Source organism: Trichosurus vulpecula, chromosome 1, assembly GCF_011100635.1.
Source record: "Trichosurus vulpecula isolate mTriVul1 chromosome 1, mTriVul1.pri, whole genome shotgun sequence".
Taxonomy (NCBI): Eukaryota; Metazoa; Chordata; class Mammalia; order Diprotodontia; family Phalangeridae; genus Trichosurus; species Trichosurus vulpecula.
In genome coordinates, this window is record NC_050573.1 from 15,263,717 (window position 1) to 15,285,548 (window position 21,832).

Here is a 21,832-nt window from a genome sequence, read left to right on the forward strand (position 1 = left end):
GAATGCCAAGCGCATGCCCCGCCCCCACCCCGGAGTTGCGCATGCTCACTTTCCGTTCTGAGGATGGGCACCGGGAGTTGGGAGGCAGGAGGCGTGGTCCAAACGGTTAGGCTCGTGGCAGGGGGCGGGCTTTCATGGCCTGGCGAGGCAGGTAGGGGAAGGAAGCAGTCCCCGGAGGGGGCGGGGCTTCCGGAACTCTTCCTGTCTGCACCTGCGCCGTAGTTCCGTGACCCCGGAAATGGCGGCACTGCCCTAAGCTGTCACACCGAAGACCGGCAACCGGCGCCGGGAGCGTGAGCGGTAGCAGGAGGCAAACTCGGCCTCTACAGGGGGTGGGTAAATGGAAGGGGAAGAGAGAAAGGAGAACTCCGGCCGGGGGAAGGAATAGAGTGAAGAGAGAGATGGAGGGATGGGGTCAAGGGAGAGGGTATAGAGTGGTGTGGAGTGGGGGGAGAAGGGAGTGGGGCTAGAACCCGGGGCAGAGAGGGGAGGGGGGATAGAATGGAATGGAGAAGAGGGGTGGGGGGATTGAACGGAGTGGAAGAGGGGAGGGGGGATAGAACGGAGTGGAGTGGAGGAGAGGGGTGGGGGATAGAATGGAGTAGAAGAGAGGGGTGGGGGGAGAGGGAGAAATAGACTAGAGTCGGTACAGAGGAAAGGGGAACGGATTTGAAAGGGAAAGGGAAATTGAATGGAATGGGAGAGATAAAAGAGGGGAACAGAGGAGGGGAGATAGAACGGAGTGAGGGAGAGGGGAGGGGGGATAGAACGGAGTGGAGGAGAGGGGAGGGGGGATAGAACGGAGTGGAGGAGAGGGGAGGGGGGATAGAACGGAGTGGAGGAGAGGGGAGGGGGGATAGAACGGAGTGGAAGAGAGGGGAGGGGGGATAGAATGGAGTGGAGGAGAGGGGAGGGGGGATAGAACAGAGTAGGGTGAAAGGAGGAAATAGACTAGGTACAGGAGGAAGGGAGGAAAGGGGGACAGAATTGGTAGTGAAAAGGGAAATAGAACAGAATGGGGGGAGATCCGGAGGAGGGATGAAATGGAAGAGAGTGGAGGGGGGGTGGGGGGGAGATAGAATGGAGTTGGGGGGAGGCAGAATGAATTGGAGAAAGGGAAGGTGGGGGAATGGAATGAATGGGGAAAGAATGGAGGAGAAGGGACTGAGAGTAAAAACACAGAGAGAAGAGGAGGCCCTAGAACCCCTTCAGTTTCTCCAAGGGTTACTCCAGCCCCCAACCCAGTAACTCTCAGAGTGGGAAAGGCCCTTACAGATCATCCTTCCCAGACTCCCACTCCTCATTCAGTCAGTCAATACTTATTATTACATCCTACTACAATGGAAGTTGGATTCAGAACTTCCGGGGTTCACACCCCTATTGTAGCACTTACTAGATGTGAACCTTTGGGCATGACCCTTCTCATGCCTCTGGGCCTCAAATCTCAATGTGTAAAATGAAGATGATGTTCTTTGAACTTGACCTAACTCCCAGAGATGTAGTGAGGAAAGTGCTTTTGTGCCTAAGGTGCTATAAAAATGAGGGTAGTTTTACGAGGCAGCATTTCCCTTGTACCAGATTGGACCACCAGCTGTTTACAGAAGACTTCTTGCCATCCCCTGCCTTGAAGAACTGCCCCCCATGCCTGGAATGCCTTTCTTCTTCGTCTCAGACTCTCAGTCAGCCAGTAAACATTAAGTGCCTCTTATATAAAGAAAGCCAAAAGACTCTGCTCTTAAGGAACTCCTAGTCTTATGGGGGAGACAACATGCAGATAACCATGGACAAGCAAGATGTACTGGAGACACTAGAATTAAGGGGGGGTCAGGAAAGGCTTCTTACAAGGTAGGATTTCAGCTGGAGCTTGAAGCAAGCCAGGAGGTGGAGATGAGGAGGGAGCGCCTTCCAGGCCTGAGGGACAACCAGAGAAAATGCCTGGGCTAGAGGAACAAGTGTCTTGTTTGAGGCACAGCTAGGAGGCCAGTGTCCCTGGACTGAAGAGACTGTGTGTAGGGTAGGAGGGTATAAGACATAAGAATAGAAAGGAATGAAGGGGCCAGTCTGTGAAGAGTTTGAAATGCCAGACAGGATCTTTGTCTTTGCTTCTGGATGGGGTGGGAGCCACACAAGTTTCTGCAGCAGGAGTGTGCTGTGGTCAGATCTGTACCTTAGGAGGATCACTTTGGCCTGGAGTGGGGCAGAGGCAGCAGACTCCCCAGTCTAGGTGTGAGGCAATGAGGGCCTGCACCGGGGGAGAAGGGGGCCCTTGTTCTCCAGATCTGGATCTTCAAGGCTCCTTTCTGCTTTTACCTTCATGAAATCTCTTCCCCACTCTCCTCCAATGGCCTTCTCTAGACTTCTCTCTGTACATGTCGGGATCCTTTCCAGCAGATTGTAAGTGATTTGCAGGCATTGTTTCTGTATCCACGTTAGCTCAATGACTTGTAAGCTTGTGGTTTTTGTTTTGTTTAGTCCAGACCTGCCTTTGATTTCAGCGGCCTGGAGAATTCCCAGCTTGGAATTTCACTCCACTGGTGCAAATGGTCACCCATTCTGCCTCTTCTCATTGAGTTGCCCAGGGCACTAAGATTAGGTGACTCTCCCACCAAACTCATATGAGTCACAGGTAGAAATCTTCCTGTGTCCCGGGCCAGCCCCCTCTCTGCTACATCCTGCTGCCTCTTGCCTTCTCTGTCAATCAACCAATTGACAAGTGTTTATTTGGCATTTACTGTGTGCCAGGCATTGTGCTGTTGCCTTGGGAGGAGGTTACAACAGCTCAGGAAGCAAGAGGGGCCCTCAGGGTCTGTCTACTCCAAAGCTCTAACCTTACAGATGAGGAAGCAGGCCCAGAGAGGAGGAAGGAGAAATAGGGAGAGACCCCTATGGAGGAAGCCTGTCAAAGGAGGGGTCCACTGTCTTAACCGCTGAAAGGCATATGGGTCATTCCATTTCATCAATGTGACCCTGGAGGCATTATCCCCATCATACAGATGAGGAGAAAAGTCTAAGGAGGTGAATAGACTTGCAAACGTCATTCAGGGAACAGGGCCAGACTTTGAACTTGGGTCTTGTTGCAAATCGAATCCTCTTTCCCATCACACTTTGTGCTTCCTGGAGCCCAGAGCAGGGAGTGGACCATGGGGAGGCTGGCAATGTTACCAGCAATGGGAGCGGACTGCATTGGGAGAGCAGCATCTGGGATTTAGAGGGGTTTCCCCAGGTGATAGACTCCTGCCTCAGGTGCTTTGGACATAAGTCCCTTGAGAGCAGGGAAGCTGCCATCTCCATTAATTACCCTGCAGTTACCACCAGTGCTGCCGCCTTGGGTCATAGGATCACACAGAGAGAGCTGGTAGGGATCTCATCGGTCACGAGGTCCAGCCTTCTCACTTTATAAATGTGGAAACTGAGGCACAAAATGGTTCTGTGGCTTACCCAGAGTCACACAGCTAGCAAATGCCTAAGGCAGGATTGGAACACAGGTTTACTTGATTCCAAACCTAGAGCTCTCTCACTACACCATGCTGCTGTGGGCTCATGTCTGTTGTCTTCTACAGGACTGTTAGTGAGTACTTTTATTTCTTGTGTGTACTGAAAGCAGTGGGCACCCTTCCGCCCAGCTCTGGCTTCTTACAAAGCCCTGCTGGAATGGCCTCTCAGCTTCCAGCGACTGTTTTGAGACCTTTGAGTCCTGGCTTTGAGACCTGGAGACAACAGGCCAGAGTCCCAATGTCCCGATGTTGATGATCAGCATCTTCATAAAAGTACAAAGGGTTGCTTTGTATGGGCGGTGATGCCCTCATTTCATAAAGAGGAAAACTAAAGGCCAAGATATCAGGGTGAACCCCATCCATCTCAGAGTCCTGTCAACCTCTCCCTGCTCTGTTGGCTTATGAACCCCAGTAACTCACATTGCTAGAGCATTTGAAGGCTCGTAGAAGGCCTTCTCCTAGTTGGCTCTTGAACCCCAGTAATTCTCATTCCTGTTGGAGGCTCATAGAGGGCCTTCTCCCAGTTGGTTACTGTTTTCAGAGTTGTTTCAGGTGGACTTCTTCTGTTCTGCCCCAGTGACCCTGCTTAGACCGTGTAAGGACATTTGGGTTTGGTTCTGGACATCCTGGTTTAGGAAGATATTGCCAGGCTGGTCCAGAGGAGGGCAACCAGGGCCCTTCAAGTCATGTCCTTTGAGAAGTGGCTGGAGGGACCACGAACATTTACCCTGGAGAAAGAGAAGTTTCGGGGGATCTCGGAGCTGTCTACATGTACCTGTGTACACATACCTGTTTACATGTACATGTAAATGGGAACACCACCGGCTTTGGAGTCAGACAATCAGGCTTCCAGTCTTGGCTTGCACACGCTGCTAATCCTCTCTGGGCCTCACCCTGCTCATCTGTAAAAGAAGGATGTTAGACTAGATGGCTGTGAGGCCCCATGATCCACAGTCATTTTGATGGGGAAGAGGGAGAAAGGTACTGACAGCTAGAACAGAGATCCTTCCCCACTTCTGTGTCATGGGCCCTTTTGGGAGTCTGGTGAAGCCTGTGCAGAAGAATGCTCTTACGTACATAAAATAAAATCCATACAAAGGAAATGGATCATATTGAAATACAGACATGAGAATGTCTTTTAAGACAAGTTCACAGAGCCCGCATGAAGAATGCCTGGTCTAAACTCTGGCCTTTGAGGCCCCTTCCAGCGCCAATCCTGGGATCCTTTGAGTAGACTTGCTTCCTTCGGCCTCAGCGATGGGCAGACATTGCAGGGTCCACTTGGAGTTGGGTGTCAGGAAACATTTCCTGCCCGTGGGAGCTGTCTCCTGGTACGCTCGGCTGCCTGGGGGAGGTGGTGAGCTCCCCCTCCTTGGACAAAATCAGACAAAATCTGGAGGATCACTTCTTGGGAGTGATGTAACTGGGATTCTTTTTCTGGTAGAGATTGGACTCGGCTGCTAAGGTCTCTTTCTAGTCCTCTAGCTTTATGATAGCTTATAAATCCTGGGAGAGCTGGAACCTTCCCTTCCCCCCTCTTCCCTTTCCCCTCCATAAAGCCCTTTAAATCTTTTTTTTAAAAAAAACCACTGTAATCATTTCCTGACATGCAACCGACTCCTCACCCCCTCTGGAATGCCCAGATATATAAATGAGGCCAACATTAAGGCAGGTGGCAGTGACTCAAGAACCCACCTAGGCCAACACCCTCATTTTGTAGATGAGTGAAATTCTATTCACACAGGCCTATCTCTGAGCAATGCAGGGCTTTAATAGGCCTGTAAGCCCAGCCGGGCTATCCTCCGGAGTAGGTGGCAGCCGGTCTGTGTCCGTTGCTCCTGTGTGTGTATGCTTTGGGTCTGTATCTTTCTGACAGCCCTCTATCAAGGATCAAAGGCTCAGAATTACAAGGGACCCCAGAGATACCTTGGATCATAGATTTAGAGCCTGAGCCCAGACACATTTGTTTTATAAAAGCAGGCCCAGAGGCTATTAAAGAGTAGTTTAGCCACGGTCATGAAGGGGCTAAGTTGTAGAGCTGAGATTTGAACCTGGGCCCTTGGAGGCCTTCCAGTTTCTTTTGGTCCTGCATTATTTCTCACTGGGCCAGGAATACCTTCTGCTGTATTCCCAGCAAGTGACTAGTCTCTCCAGGCCGCCTGTTCTATCACTCACGCTGTTAGAAAGTTTCTCTTATCATCCAGCCAAAATGGCCTCCCTGCAACTGCCACCCCACGGGGTCTAGTTAGGCTCTTTGAGGCCAAACAGAGCAAGTTGGGTCCCTCTTCCCTGTGACAGACAGCCTTTCAAATACAACTATCCTATCCCCTTGAGTCTTCTCCAGGCTAAATATCCCTAGTTCCCCCAATCAATTTTCATACGGCACAGTCCAAGGACCTTTCATCGCTCTGGTCCTCTGGATGCCCTCTAGCTCACCAACGATCTCAGAACTGAGCCTGACGATCCAGATAAGATTTGATCACCTTCATGGGCCGCCATATGTGCCTCTCAATGTGGCCCAAGACATTATGACAGCTATCTTTCCTGCCCTATCACATTATTTTATTGAGCCTCTACTCCACTAAGACCCCCAGATCCTTGTCAGACAAATGGGTAACTAGCTTAGCCACCCTGTCTTTAAACCTCTAAAGTAGGGTTTTTGTACCCAAATGTAAGTTGATTCATTTATCCGTGTTTATTAATCTTTTAAAATTTAGCCCAGTGTTCTAGCCCATTGAACTTTTTTTGGATCCTGTCTGTCATCCACTTATCCCCTTCTACAAAGTTAAAAAGTATAATGCCCTCTCTGCCTTTACCCAAGTCATTGATAACAAGGGTAACCGGTAGAAGGCCCAGCACAGATCCCTGGGGCACTCCACTCAAGATTTCCCAAGTTGATACTGAACCAGGAATGACTGCGCTTTCAGTCCGGCTATTCAGCTAGTTCTGAATCTATTGGAATATACTCTCTTCTATTCTGCCTCTCGCCATATTTTCCACAAGAATGACCTAGGGGACTTGCTTTGTCCCTGCTCTAATCCTTTTCTTCCGTATAGTCTTGAAAAGCCCCCAACAGCCTCTTTGTTGCCCTTGTATGAGGTCATGCCATGCTTTGGGCACTTGGCTCCCATTCTATGCCCTTGCTTGCATCTGCTCTGTGTGTCTTTTTAAAGTCCAAGTTGGGGGGGGGGGCGGTGAGTTCCTTTCATATCTGCATTGCCTTCTTTATCAACTCCTTGTTGTTTCCTCTGTGTATCTTCAGAATTTCATCTTTAGAGGGGGCTGTATAGAATTTGAGGCCACACAGCCTTTCTCTGATCTCTTTTGAGATTCCTGAAGTCTAGGGTACATTTGAGACTCAGCTTGAGCTTTCTCTCCTTTCTCTTAAGTTTTACAATGGAAAGGTTGCTTCCCTGCAAGGTTTCCTTCATTTATACCCCAACAAACAAACAATGCCTCCTTATTGGCACCAGTCAGACCCAGAATTGGATTTCCTCTAGAGGCATTCTCCACCTTTTGAAGCATGATGTAATTGAAGCATTTAATGACAAAGTCATTAGCTGCCCACTTGGCTTGGCTTGTCCTGTTTAGATCTGCCTCTGCCTGCAGGGCATTGAGCAAGTTACTTACCCTCCAAGGGGCTTGTTTTTCTAATCTCTCAGACCTCTCACAGTAGGTGTCTTGGGAGGAAGAGGAGGGTGCCTCATGCCATGCTGACCTCTCTTGTTCTTTCTTGTTTGCCTTCAGGAGGAGGGGACCCCAGCAAAATGCCTGCATTGCCCTTGGATGAACTACAGATCACAGAAAAGGATCCAAAGACGGGCAAGCTGAGGACAGTGCCAGCTCTGGTGAGCGGGGTGACTTGGGGCCCTTTAGCATCATGCCAGTTTATAAGTAAAAGCCTCATGACCAGCATTTATCCATATGGGGGGGAGGGGGAGGGCTGGTCAGCCATTAGCTGGACCTAACCAAGCGCTCAACCTAGTGTGCATCGGCCAAGTGCCCTGTTTGTTAGCCAATGGGAATATAAAGACAGAGATAGTCTTTTCTTTAAGGAGTTTATGTTTTTGCTGGGAAATAGATTCTGAATATAACAATCGAAAACCATTGATTAGGTGCTGGGAATACAGACAGAAGTGAAACAGTTTCTGCCTTCAGGGAGCCTGCACTCTAATGGGAGAAATCATTTGTGTATATATGAATATATGCAAAGTAAATACAATGTAATTGGGGAAGAGGGAGCCATGGGTGGGGTGGGGAACATGGTAGACCTCACGTAGGAGGGGGCAGTTGAACTGAGCCTTGAAGAAAGCTGGAGCATTGAAAAGATGAGGAGGGAGGGCATTCCAGGCACAAGGGACGGTATATACAAAAGTATGGAGATGGGAGGTAGAATGTGGGTCCAAGACCAGTTTGGCCAGATGGAAGAGTGTGTGAAAGGGAGTGATGTGTATAAGGCCAAGCATGGGGTTTGGTTTGATCCTAGAGGCAGTACAGAGCAATTTGAGCTTCTCAGATCCTGGTTGAACCTGTGGTCTCCCTGAAGTCAGGGAGACTGATGGGGAGGCTGTTGTCCAGGGGAGAGGTGACAAGGGCCGGCCTGGGGGTGGTGGTCTCTGTGTGGACAGAAGGGGCATGACGTGAGAGGTGTTGGGGATAGAACTGATGAGCCAAGGTGATGGATATGTTAGGAAGAGGAAGGAGAGGGAGGCTGAGCGTGGGTTTCTGGAAGGATGGTGATGTCCTTACCAGGAGGGGGGCAGGGTGAGGCAGAGGACGTGTTTGGAGGAGAATGAGAACGAGCTCCATTGGAGACGTGCTGAATTTGAGGTATGTCCAGGACATTCATGTTGAGATGCCCAAGATGTCCAGGTAGGGCAGTGTGGGTCTGGAGCCCACAGAGATCACCTGGGACTCAACTGGGTAGATGATGTGTACTGTGGGGACAGCCTTAGACACCGGGAATGGCCTGGCATGTAGTAGGTATGGTGTCATAAGGACTGGCTGGTTGATTAAAGGAGGAGGAGGTGGCCTGTATTATCTGAGGAGGGAGGAGTTGATTTAGCCTGGAGGCGTTGTGAAGGGATATCTTGTAGAGAAGGCAGCACCAGGAGCTGTGAGTGGAAATCCCAGAGGCTGTTCAGAGGGGGAGTGACGGGTCCTGCGGGACTGGCAGGCTCCCTTTCCTCATAGGGGCATGGCCACTTGGCAGGGATGCCAGAGTGGAGATGCCTTTGGGGTATGGGCTGGACAAGATGCTGCTGAGGCCCCTTCCAGCTCTTCCATTCTGTGATTCTGATTGTGGGGGCATCCCGGGGATGGGGGACAGCAGCTTGTGCAAAAGCCTGGGGACTGGAGACAGTGTGATGTGCAGGGACCAGTGAGTGGGCCAGTTTGGCTAGAAAATCGAGAAGTTTTTCTTAGCAGGGGTCTACATTTCAGTCATGTTAAGTCTTAGACCTATTCCAATGGCTCATGTCCAGAATTATAGGACCAGAGCACCAGAGAGACTTGGACCTGGGAACACCTTGGCTCATAGGTGGGTTGGTGAGTGGTTTTCAGCCCAGGACCGTCTCATGTGTACAGGGATGCTGACTGTAAGGCCGGAGCCACCCCTGATCTTGCTGGGCTAGGGGGTGTCCCAGCGATTACCTGAAGAATAGTGGGGTTTTGAACATACTGACTGATGAGCTGTGCTGGGCATCTCAGACCAACGGCGGGGGGGGCTGCCTGAAAGGGGCAGGCCTGGGCCTAACTTCCTGAGGGCTACTCATCTGATCCACGAGAGCCCGAGCTTCCCTGTTCATAGGCAGTTCAGAAAAGGGCTGGGAACCAGGGCTTGGTTCCCATTCTCTGCCCTCTCTCTGGCTTCCTTGGATCATCTTGTGATGGCTTTTACATCGTGGGCATTTCTGGTTATGGGCCCTGCCCCTGGAGGTGAACCTTCCCTTGTAACAAAGACAGAGCTCAACCAAACCAGGCACAGTCTATGGTGCAGGCACCTTTCTGCCCTCATGGCCCCCTATCTCTCTGCCTCCTTTTTACGCGGTGGCCTTTGGCCTCTTTCTGGTGACCTTTGTGTGTTGTAGTCTCATTCGATGATTCTGCTCATCTCAGTCTGCATCAGGTGAGCAAAGTTCAGCCAGCATTTAGTTACATACCAGCTATGCACCAGGCATTGTGCTGGGAGTTAGGGACTCAAAGACAAAAGAGGAATCAACCCTGCCCTCAGAGAGCTTCTGTTCTACTGGGAAAGGTAACATGCATGCCAAGAAAGAGATAAGAAATGGATACAAAGTAACCGGAAGGAATAAGAGAGACCTTCTCTGGGACATCTCTAGAAGGAAGCTAGGAATTCTAAGAGGTTGAAGTGAGTAGGGAGAGCATGCCAGGCTGTTTCAAAAATCCGGCTAGGAGCTATTGTAGGGGTGAAAGACCAACACGAGCCCAACAACAAGAACGCTGCAAGCTGCCAAAGCCCAGGTTCTTTTGATCTGCTTTACTAAGGAAAGCAACTGTTAAGGGGTTGATAAGCTTACTTTAATCTGGCATACAAATACCATTCACCTTCACCTAGGTCAGGGGGAAAAGCCAGCACCCTGAACTTCAGAGCAAAATACAAACAAATTACAAACATCGACAGACAGACCTTGTCTGATTCAAATCCTGATACATAGTCACCAGAGTTTAACAAAGTCCTAGCATCTGGGTTACAAGCTGTAGGGCTCTTAGCTACAGCTGCCTGGAGTCTCCGCATCATCTCGCACCACCAAGAGTGAGAGCCCTGTGCAAATGGCTCTGTCTTCTCTTCTTAAAGCATTTCAGATGTCATCAAACATCACCTGAATGACCAGAACTTAGGCTCCTATGATTGGCTCTGGAGTTGCATCTCCCCTTAGTTAGCCCCACCTTGGGCCCCACCTTAGTTGCCAATCCACACCCACATAGGTTTTACACCTAATAGGGGTTTGGGCCTGGGGCTTAGCACCTAGTAAGACTCAATGAAATACACTGAATTACTCAAAGGAAACAAAAGCCAAACTCTTCAAGGGCACTTGGTCGAAATGAGTGCTAAGAGCCCATTTTGCTTACCAACACACAGGCATGGGGTACAGCTTGTGCAAAAGCTTGGAGGTGGGAGATGGACTGTCACATGCACAGAAACTCAGTTCATCTGAGGCTTCCTTTGCTTGTCTACCATCTCCCCATGATATGGACCCTCCTTTCTGGAAGGCTCTCGATGCACACCGTCACCTTGACTCCGCATGTTGTTGAGCCAGGTGCTGGGGCTGTGCTCCCTCACATCCTGGGTCTGAGCTGTTTTGGCCCCTTCTCTGATTCACCCCTTGCTCATTTCTGGCATCTGAACGGTCCTTGCAGCCATCCTGTGGGAGGTGGGGAGGACCAGCAGGAGAGCACTTGGGCAGTGAGTCTTTACTGAGTGTGCCCAGAGCCTGAGATGTGGGGGGAGGGAAGGTCGCGGGGGGGGGGGGTTGGGGGAGATAGGGAGCATAGGGTCCCTGCCTTCAAGGAATTGACAGTCTAGTTAGGAGAATGTGGAGGGAGATTAGGAAGGGCAGATGACTTCTGCTAGGCCTCAGTTTCTTCATCTGTAAAATGAGGGACTTGGCCTAGATGACTCCTGGGGGCCATCGTAGCTTCAGACCCAGGATCCTGTGAACATCTGCTCGAGGCCCCAGTGCCAGCATTAGCTGCAGAGGTCAGAGCTGCCCTGTCTGGGCAGGAATGTTTTCTTATGGTCATCATTGCCCTCACTTTCCAGGCCTGCTGGCCTCCCTAGCTCCCCTCAGTCTAGATTCTTCTCCCATAGAAGCACACAGAGCCTAGGCCCCAGAGCACTTTGGTGGTGTACCTCTTGCTTCTGGGTGACTCCCCTCTTACAGATGACCACCTCTGGGACAGAGCCAAGATGGCAACTGGAAAGCAGGAACTTGCTTAAGCTCTCCCCCAAATCCCTCCAAACACCTGAAAAAATGGCTCTGAACAAATCTAGAGCTGCGAAACCCAAGAAATAGCAGAGGGAAACAGGTCTCCAGCCCAGGAGAGCCTGGATGGTCACCGGGAAGGATCTATCACATGGTGCTGGGACCGGAGCACAGCCCAGCATGGGCCGCCCCAGGACATACCAGACCAGGAGTTAGCCCACAAAACAAGCCCTAGGGTCATGAATCATTGAGCTGTGGCAGTTACCAGACTTCTCAACCCACAAACACCAAAGACCATGGAGAAAGTTAGTGGGAAACTGCAGGATCGAGTTGAGAGCAGTCTGGCCACCAGCCCTGGGGGTGGCAGAGGTGATGCAGTGGTGGCAGTGGCAGCATCAGGAAGCTCCTGAGGCTGCTTCCAGAGCTCCAGTGTCAGCTGCTTCCTGAGTCCCTGCCTCACACAGTGGGAGGAATCTAGCAGCAGATCAGAGGGGGAGTGCAAGGAGAGCTTTGTGGGCACAAAGGAAGGTTCTCTTCCCTGCTTGGATCTGGACTGCAGTCCTGGTTGGCGGTTCTTGGGGGAGGAGGAGCACTGCTGTGACAGAGCCTGGGGTGACAGTGGAGTAGAAGGAGCTCTGAAAACAGCAGTACTTGGACCCTAAAGCTTGGGACAAAGTACTGCCTACTCTACAACCAGCCATACACTGACAAAAAGCTCAAGGGTCAAGTAGTTGACTGGGAACATGAACGGGCAGCAAAAAAGAACTCAGACTCAAACTCAAACTCTAGATTCTTTTTGGTGACAAAGAAGAGCAAAACATACAGGCAGAAGAAGTCAACAAAGTCAAAGAGCCTACATCAAAAGCCTCCAAGAAAAATATGAATCGGTCTCAGGCCATGGAAGAGCTCAAAAAGGATTTGGAAAAGCAAGTAAGAGAAGTAGAGGAAAAATTGGGAAGAGAAATGAGAGTGATGCAAGAAAATCAGGAAAACAAGTCAACAACTTGCTAAAGGAGACCCAAAAAAATACTGAAGAAAATAACACCTTAAAAAATAGACTAACCCAAATGTCAAAAGAGCTCCAAAAAGCCAATGAGGAGAAGAATACCTTGAAAGGCAGAATTAGTCAAATGGAAAAGGAGGTCCAAAAGACCACTGAAGAAAATACCACCTTAAAAATTAGATTGGAGCAAGTGGAAGCTAGTGGCTTTATGAGAAATCAAGATATTATAAAACAGAACCAAAGGAATGAAAAAATGGAAGACAATGTGAAATATCTCACTGGAAGAACCACTGACCTGGAGAATAGATCCAGGAGAGATGATTTTAAAACTGCACTACCTGAAAGCCATGATCAAAAAAAGAGCCTAGACATCATCTTTCAAGAAATTATCAAGGAAAATTGCCCTCATATTCTTAGAACCAGAGGGTAAAATAGAAATTGAAAGAGTCCACCAACTCCTAGGAATATTGTTGCCGAATTCCAGTGTTTCCAGATCAAGGAGAAAGTACTGCAAGCAGCCAGAAAGAAACAATTAGAATATTGTGGAAACAGATGACCACCTTTGGCCTTTGCTCATCCCATCTGGTCCCTGGGAAAGCAGAGCCTTGTTCTGAGTGGGGCCAGTGGGCCTGTGTCTGTGGTTGCTGCCGGTGCCTGAGGCAGAGCCCTTCTGAAGTTGCCCCTTTGCTTATAAGTCTAGGAATAGAAACTCTAGATGGTGGGATGCAGTGGCCCCCAAAGCAATCAGAGAGTGGGGAAGGGCGTCCCTGGTGAGGCAAGGTGTGCATGAGCAGGACGAGCCAAAGTGAAGAAGGAGGGAGGGGTCTCATGGCCCATTGGGAAATTCCAGCTCCAGAACCAGAAGAGATTTTACAGAGGAGGAAACAGGCTGAGAGGGATCCAGACTCAGGCCCACTGACTCTTAGCCCACAACACCGTGCCACCTTCCATCTGGCAAAGCTGCGTGGGCCAGAGGGAGAGACTGGTTCTAGAAACTGGTGGTGCTTAGATTGGATAAGAGAAGACCCAGGGGAAACATGGGGGTTGGCATGGGGAAGAAGGATTGGTCTGGAGCTTCTCAGCCTCAGAGGGCAAAGCTCAGAGCAGTGGGGGGTGGAGGCAGGGGCACGGAGGAGGCTGCAAAGTAGCCTGTCCAGGCTCCCCCACAGAGGGGTCGTCCCTGGCTGCCCTGGGAGGTGGAGGAGGGGGCCTTCTGGCAGAGCCCAGAGGCTCACTGGTTGAGGCTGGTATCTTGGGGGATTCCTTTTGGGGATGGTTTGGACTCGACGGCCCCTGACGCCAACTTTGTGTATCAGTGCCTTTAGTGGGAACTGAAGTTGGATAGTTCCTTTCTGGGAGGAGTATATGGGTGATGGATCAGTGAAATCACTGGCCCAGGACTTTTCTTATCTGAGAGCTGAAGAGTTAGGGCTGAGGATGTGAGGTGGGCATGGATGGAGGCTTGGGGCAGAGGACATGGGGTGGGTATAGATAGAGCAGAGGATGTGGGGTGGGGGTGGATGGGGCAGAAGACGTGGGGCAGGTGTGGATGGGGCAGAGGATGTGGGGTGGATGTGGATGGGGCAGAGGATGTGGGGCAGGTGTGGATGGGGCAGAGGATGTGGGTTGGATGTGGATGGGGCAGAGGATGTGGGGTGGATGTGGATGGGGCAGAGGATGTGGGGCGGGCGTGGATGGGGCAGAGGAGATGGGGCAGGCATGGATAGAGGCTTAGAGCTGAAGGAGGCCCAGCTAGGTGGGGCCTTGCCTTGGTGACCGCTCCCCAGCCTCTGTGGCTTCATGCTGTCCTCTAAAGAAGGCAGCCTCCGGCTTCCTTGGGGAGCAGAGCAGTGGGCTCATGGTCGAGTCCTCCTTCCCTCCCCTTCTCGTTGGGCTGATCTGAGTGCCAGGCTGAGGGGCCAAACCAGACGAAGGGGTCTGGGCCCGTGATCATCCTCTCTGACTAACGTCTCCCACGGTCCCTCATGGTTCCTTGACCCCACAGCACCCAGACCAGAAGGCCGACCGCTGCTTTGTGCTGTACAAACCTCCACCTGCAGACGGCACCACCGCACGGGTGGAAGAGTACCTGGAACGGGCCGCCTTCATCGCCGACGACCTCGACTGGCTGCTGGCCCTGCCCCACAAGAAGTTCTGGTGCCAGGTAACAACCCATCATCTGGTCGGAGTCACTACAGCGGGGGGAGGGTGAGCCCTGGGGTTTAGGAGACATGAGTTCAAATCCATCCTCAGAGACTTAGTGGCTCTGTGACCCTGGGCAAGTCACTTCACCCGTCTGCCTCAGTTTCCTCATCTGTAAAGTAGGGGTCCTAAAAGCACCTCCCTCCAGGGTTGTTGTGAGGATCAGGTCAGATAATGTTTGTAAAGTGCTTGGTACAGTGCCTAGCACATAGTAGGCACTTCTTCGCCTTTCCACTGTCTTCTGGGACAGGCCCTGGATTTCTGGGAGAATGTTGGAACTGTGAGGGTTTTTACAGGTGGTGTTTTCATTCCGTGCATTGTGCTGAACATTAAGCAGCAAATTACAGTGGGAATTTTGTGTCTCACAAGTCATAATGATAAAACTAATTAGTAATGCTAATGCTTTTCATTTTATTTTGTGTCTTGATGCTTTATTGAAGACTCTAGTCGTCTCAGTTCATCTCGTGGTTGATTCTCTGGGGTTTTCTAAGTAAATCCTGGGAGGCAGCATTGTGCACTCTGAGGAGGTCTGGGCTTGTACCAAGGACCCAGGTTCAAATCCAGCCTCTGCTGTGTACTATCTGGGTGACCTTGGACACGTCACCCAACTTTTTGGGGTCGTTTTTAAAATGAGCAGTTTGGTTTAGGTAGATAACCATTGGGAGTCTTTCCCGTTCAGAATATGTGGTCTTGATAGTAACAGGTGGCACATGTAAAGTTCTTTGTAGACATTATCTCAGTTAATCCTCATAGCAGAAGATGGGTATTTCCCCCATTTGGGACCAGCCCTGTGATTTCCAGGGAGCAGGAGCTCCCTCCTCCACTAATGCACCTCTTCTGCCCCTTCAGTCCTGGAAGGTTGTTTGGGTCTGCTCAGGTCTGTCCTCTGCCCTGAGCCCTTTCTGCTCTGTTCCCCCTTGGAGCTGTTTTCTTGAGCCCAGGCCTGCCCTGGGCACCTCCTGGGGCTCACAGCATCCTTAGGCTGGGCACCAGGGTCGCTTGGCCCCCTGCCTGCTCCAGCCCCCAGGCCTCAGGCATGGGAGGGTGTGCTCCGCCTACCCCCTCCATCTTGGCTCCCGAGCAGGTGATCTTCGATGAGACCCTGCAGAAGTGCCTGGACTCCTACCTGCGCTATGCCCCCCGCAAGTTTGACGAGCTGGCCGCACCCCCTTCGGCGGTCAGTGAGATGCAACAGCGCCTCCACCGCAGCGTCTTCCTCACCTTCCTCCGTATGTCCACACACAAAGAATCCAAAGTGAGTGTGTCGGCCCCTCTTCCTGGCAGGGTTGTCAGCCAAGAAGCCCTGGGGTGCCCTGGGTACGAAGGCTCAGGCCCCCTTAGGTGACCCTTTATCTCTCCCCAGCCTTTGTTGGGCAGGAACAAATCTGGGTCAGCTCTCAGCTCTCCTTGGCTCTCACCAGCTCGTCTTTCTTCCCCATCTTATCAGTGGAACTTGGGGCCTCTTGGCTGCAGGCATTAGGGAAAGCACTGATTCCGGGCTTTCTTCTGTTGATTGAGCCCTTTTTCCTCCCCCGTAGGATCACTTCATTTCCCCGTGTGCTTTTGGAGAAATCCTCTATAACAACTTCCTCTTTGACATCCCAAAGATGCTGGACTTGTGCGTGCTCTTCGGAAAGGGCAACGGGCCCCTGCTCCAGAAGATGATCGGTTAGTAAAGTGGGTTAGGGGCAGGGGATGAGCTGCCAGTGGCTGTCTCAGGATCTGCAGATCACTGAGTCAGAGGCAGGAGTGCATAGACAGTTGGCCTCAAAGCCAGAGGCCTGGGTTCAAGTCTTGCCATTGATTTGTACTGACCCTGTGATTGTGAGCAAGGTCCAAGCCACATTAGACTTTCAGTTGTGGGGCAGCAGCTGTCCCTCAGTTCCTCCTGTGGGAATGCCCTGTGCCGGTGAGATCACAGGTCTAGTTCCCCGCCCGCATCTTAGGTACAGGGAAGCCCCAACTAGCATGGAATGCTGTAGGGGCAGTGTGGGGAAGAGCTACTTCCAAGGTCCCTGTCTCATATCTGTGGACCGCTGACTTCAGTGTCCTTCCTGGAGCTGCGATGTCATTGGCATTGGGAACTTCTAGTGAGGAAGTGACTTGGGGACCAGCTTCGATGGCCTCTGGGCCTCCATCCAGTTGTGGTATCTGAGGGGCTCTAAAGAGGACTGTGAGATGGATCCTTCTCTGGGGGAGGGGAGCTCCCGAGATTTCTCCTCCCGTGTAAGCGTGCTGGGAGTAATAACTAGGAAAGGAAAATCATCACGGGAGGGGAGCAGAGGAAAGCGGGGGAGGCCTAGAAGGCAGGGGCAGCTCAGGGTGTGGGGAATGGGAACCAGCACGAGTGTGTGAGGGAGCTGGTGTCCTTTGGTCCGAGTGTCTTCAGGCACTTTGTGGATGGCAGCCGCGCGCAATCATCACCCGCAGTCATGGTGGGCCCATGGAGCTTGGCCAAAACTCTGCCCTCCCTTGTAAGAGAGAGCAGAGGGCAGTGGGACCTTTGCAGTCTTCCAGAGGAGAATTTACACAGTAGCCCAGGAGACCCTGAGGCTTGGCTCTGAATTCGAGGTTCCTTTATTTGGCTGCTTGAGGGGAAGGTGCCAGGGACTGCTCAGGCTGCGAGCAGCTGGGAGGCTCTTCCACCTTAGAAACAGCAACATAGCCTGCTCATTAGTGTAGCGATCTTGGAGCCCTGATGTTCAGAAAATGGGGCAGGCCCAGGGAGCCAGAAGCCAGGGCATGGCGGACAGAGCTGCCTAGTCATGCAGGAGGGGCTAGAATCCTGGACTTGAACCTGAAAGGAGCTGGGTTCAAATCCCACCTATGAAACAGACAGGCTCTGTGGGCCTCAGTTTCCCAAGCTCTAAGTGGGGATAACAGTAGCATCTGCCTCTCAGCATTATGTAAAGATCAATGAGGAAATGTTTGTCGAGCATTTTGGCAGAGCTAGAGATGGACATGTGGAGGTCAGCTGCTGTTGTTATTACACTGCTGTTGATGGGAAAGGCCTGATAATGGCAGTCAGGTTAAGCTATGCTGGGACCTGTGATCACACTGGGATGTGGAGCTCCCAGGGAGGAAAGCCCATCCCCTGATGCTGACCTGCACAGAGAGTCTGGGAGGGCGGTTCCCAGAGCCACACAGGGAGGATGGGCTGAGGCCCCCAGGAGGGACCACACTCCGTGTGCTTCTGCCTCTCCTCACCCTGATGTTCTTTGGGGCCTGTGATTTCCTTCTGGGACATCAGCTCTGTCTGCCCCATGGGGAAGTGACTTGGTCAGGGTCTCCCAGCCAGTCTGTGTCAGAGGCAAGATGGGAGCCCAGATCTTGCTTAGTCTGAAGCCCACATGTTAGCCTGCCAGGTCAGTCTCTTTGTGGTTATACTGTGCTTTTACATCTGCTGTCACCTGCCCTGCCCCTGTGAGACCTCCCCATTGTACCGATGAAGAAACTGAGACTCAGAAGTCAAGTGATTTCCCTGAGATGAGGGAGCTAGTGAGTGGCAGAGCCAGGACAGCTCCCGAGCACCACCCCTTGCCCATCAGCTGATGATCACAAGCATTCATGGAGTGCCAGGCACTGCAGGTGGCATGTCTGAGGGCTCTGGAGCCAACCCTTGCCCTCCATCGTCTCTGACTTCAGCCCCTGTGGGGGTGGCAGATGGGGGAGTCTGAGTAGGCCTGGCTCCACAGTCACGGGGGTCCTCTGGCTGAGGCTTACTCATCCAGCACAGCCTGGCCTGTTCCCTCCTTCAGCCCCAAACATCCCTACAGCAGATTTCGGGGGCAGTGCTGCAGCTACCCAGACTGAATCCCTAGGCCAGAGAAAGTCAGAATGGAGTGGGGCCCTATCCAAGCCTGGGCCTGGCCCTGAAGTGACCCCATCCTCTCTGGATCCGCCAGGGGCTCATCTGTGGGGCTCTTTTTATCCCCTGGATTTTCCTTGCCTTGCTCACTCTTGGGCTCCCTAGATTATTTGATTCTGGGCTCCACTCTCCATCTGCCGGTGTCCACATCTGCCTGTTACCAGCTTTTGGAGAGGGGGACTGTGGGCTCCGTGAAGCATTCTCAAAGGCATTTCATCTCTGCCGGCTCTCTCCCTCACTCCTTTGCTCCCCAGGCCCTCTCTTGCCAGGCTCGGCCTCAGGGTCAGATTCTAAACCTGGGGCAAGGAGGGCCGAGAGAAGGATCTCTCCCTCTTGGGAACGACGGCTTGGCAGGAGGGCATGGTGGTGGCCTCCAGGATTCTTGAGGAAAGAGATTATCTCTGCTTGTTTTCCCAGCTGATGAACAGCACTGTCCACAGCCAGGTTTCTAGTGCAGCGCACAGTGCCATGTGGGATCCCTCCCTGGCAGTGTCAGGGCCAGGCTGCCTTGATGGTCACTTCTGTACCCTGCCCTAGAGGGGCCCAGGAAGAGTTAACTGGCCAAGCACAGCCTCAGGGTCCCCACATCCAGGGACCTGAGCTGCTGGGAATTGCTGGCCCAAATGCTGGACCATCTGAGCCAGTGGAAACTAACTGGCCCTTACCCCGGTGGCCCCATCGAGGAGGGGATGAAGGGCCCTAGAAAACACTGATGGCCATCTCCTTCCCTTCTTTTAGAAAACATCTTTATTCAGCAGTCAAGTTACTACAATGATCTGGATGAAACTGTACCCACTATCCTTCAGGTATTGGCCCTGCCTTCTACTGGGTGGGGGCGGGGGGTCCCAGGGGTGGTGGAGAGTCTCTGGAAGTAAGGCTGAGGGGGCTGTGGAGCCCGCTTTTGCCGATGGCCTCGCTCCTGCAAATGCAGGCACAGAGGCCTTCTACCCACCTGTCCCTAGGCCTCTGCCGGGCAGGCACCCTCCACAGGACCTGCCAGTGTTTGGCTAGGGCCCGAGGTGCTAGGCAGCTCCTGTGGACATCCAGGCATCCTCCTGTCAGACAGGATCAGCTTTTCCCCGAGGCCTCCAAGGGGCTTTGGCTGCTGGCCCTCTGTGCTGCCCCTCTGCCGGCATCCCACAGGGGCAGCCGGCCCGCTTGGTGCAGGTGTCAGAAGACCAGGGCTCAGATCCTGGCTCTGGGTGACTATGGACTGGTCACTTCACTCTCTGGGTCTGTTTTCTCCTCTGTATAGTGGGGAGATGGACTTAGGGGCCTCTGAGATCCTGTGGGCTGGCGCTGCTCTTCCCAAGCCCTTGGCTCCCACCAGCTTTCTGATGGAGGGAGTGCGCTCCATGGCCTCTCCTTCCTCAGGTTTTCAGCAACATCCTGCAGCGGTGCGGCTTGCGGAGTGAAGGGGCCTCCAGCGAGCCCCAGAGATTGGAAGAAAAAGTCAGGACGACCCCCAGTGCCATGCCTCTCCAGGTGAGCTCCCAGGGCCCCTGGCCTTCCTCATGGCTCTGGCCATTCCTGCCCAGCGTTTAGAGCCTGTCCGTTCTGCTTCCTTGAGAGTCTGGAAGATCGCTCCCCCTCCCTCCCTCTCCGCTGTTCCCCCGCCTCCTCTGTCTCTCTGTCTCTCTCTCCTCCCCTTTCTCTTTTCTTTCTCTTCCTCCCTCCATCCCTTTTTCCCCTCTCCCCCCTCCCTTCCTCTGTCTCCGTCTCTCTCTCTCTCTTCACCTCCCCTCTCTCAATCCCCCTCAGTGTCTCCTTTTTTGCTCCCCCATGTCTCTGTCTCTTTCTCCATCTCCCTCTCACTCGTCCCCGCCATCTCTCCTTCTTACCTGTCCTGCCTTCCTCACGAGATCGATAACTCAGCTATGCAGATGGATTCACTCCCTGCACTAGGCTTTCCCATGCGCTTACCCCTGGGATGCCAGGTGGGGATCTGTCAGCTCATGGACATGGGGGGCTCCATCCACATTCCCTAGGGCAGACTGCAGCCCGTCTACACCTGCCCGTGCCGTGTCCTCTCAGAACTCATCCTTGGGTGTGGGGTCGGGGGGAGGTGGGGCCGCTCCACTTCCTGGGGTCTCTGTCAGCGTCGTCCCCAGGAGTGTCCGCGGGCTTGCCGCCCCTCCCTGCTGGCTGGCCTCTTAATTCCAGAGCTTTCCCTCTGTTAGTAATTTCCTATTTATCCTGTTTGGAGCTTGCTTTGTATACATTTGTTGGCATATTGTCTTCCCCATTGGATTGTGGGGGCAGGGCTTTTGCCTCTTTCTGTACCCCCAGTGCTTAGCACAGTGCCTGGCATACACTAGGCACTTAATAAATGTTGAGTGATTTCATCAGTAGGGAGCCTCTAAATGAGACCATCTACCAGTGAAGACGGATAACTCTTGGGCAAATTTTCGTCCTAGAAAGTTGCCTTGGGCCCACAGAGACATTCTGTGACTTTGCCTACGATCCTAGAGCTGGCCTACGCCAGAAGTTAGACTTGACCCCTGGTTGTCCAGACACAAAGGCTGTCCCTCTATCTGCTGTGTCTCATGACCTCTCCGAGACTCATACTGTTATCCCATCTTACAGATGAGGAAGCTGAGATGCAGAGAGATGAGGTGATGGACTGGGTGCCACGTGACAGAGAAGTGTGGGCTAGACTGGCCAGTTAGACTGGAAGTTCTGTGAGGCAGGACTTACCTAGTCCTCAGTGGCTAGCGTGGTGCCTGTGCTTAGGCAATGCTCCTCTGAGGTTTGGGGCCTTCCACCACCCTGACTCACAGACTGAATTCACACAGTGACTTGGGAGACCCACTGAGTTATTGGCAAATTTGAGGCTCACGCCTGGGCCTCCTGCCTCCTTTCCCCATGCTCCCCCCATCGCATTACACTGTCTCCCACCCCTGGCAGAGGCCCCCAGTCTTCTTCTTGCTGCCGTAGATTTCTTTGCAGAACTCGGGGTGGCTTCTAACCCTTGGGGGCTAATGCCAAGTCGTCTTCTGGTTCCAGGAATTGAGAGACGTGGTCCTCTATTTGTGCGATGCCACGACCACCCTCTGGGCCTTTCTGGATGTCTTCCCATTGGCTTGTCAGACCTTCCAAAAGCACGACTTCTGTTCCAGGTATGACTTCAGGGCCCAGGGGCTCTTGGCTCCCCCTCTGCTCCGGCCCTTTAGGAAGAGCACCCTCTGCCTTACTCTGCCCACGTTGGAGCCTCATGACCTTCTCTTGTGGCTTGAGGGCCACCCTGGGGCTGTGCTTGGGGCCATCACTTCCCCAGCCCTCTTCTGGGGCCTCTGTGGAAGAAACAATCTGCTTGTGT

General features: G+C 52.5%; 1 protein-coding gene across 3 annotated transcripts in view; it reads left to right on the forward strand.

The window, feature by feature from the left end:
• Positions 1 to 215: 215 nt before the first annotated feature.
• The window catches only part of ASCC2 (activating signal cointegrator 1 complex subunit 2), a 38,111-nt gene continuing 16,494 nt past the window's right edge, over positions 216 to 21,832 (forward strand). The window contains exons 1-8 of one of the 3 annotated variants that reach the window (XM_036740751.1): positions 216 to 332; positions 7,242 to 7,342; positions 14,449 to 14,607; positions 15,730 to 15,900; positions 16,184 to 16,313; positions 19,252 to 19,319; positions 19,888 to 19,998; positions 21,520 to 21,632. In XM_036740751.1, the coding sequence (XP_036596646.1) occupies positions 7,262 to 7,342; positions 14,449 to 14,607; positions 15,730 to 15,900; positions 16,184 to 16,313; positions 19,252 to 19,319; positions 19,888 to 19,998; positions 21,520 to 21,632 (833 nt within the window). In that variant the 5' untranslated portion in view covers positions 216 to 332; positions 7,242 to 7,261. Of the gene's footprint in view, positions 333 to 7,241; positions 7,343 to 14,448; positions 14,608 to 15,729; positions 15,901 to 16,183; positions 16,314 to 19,251; positions 19,320 to 19,887; positions 19,999 to 21,519; positions 21,633 to 21,832 lie in introns of those variants that run through there. The other 2 variants (XM_036740752.1, XM_036740753.1) reach the window with 2 other exon arrangements.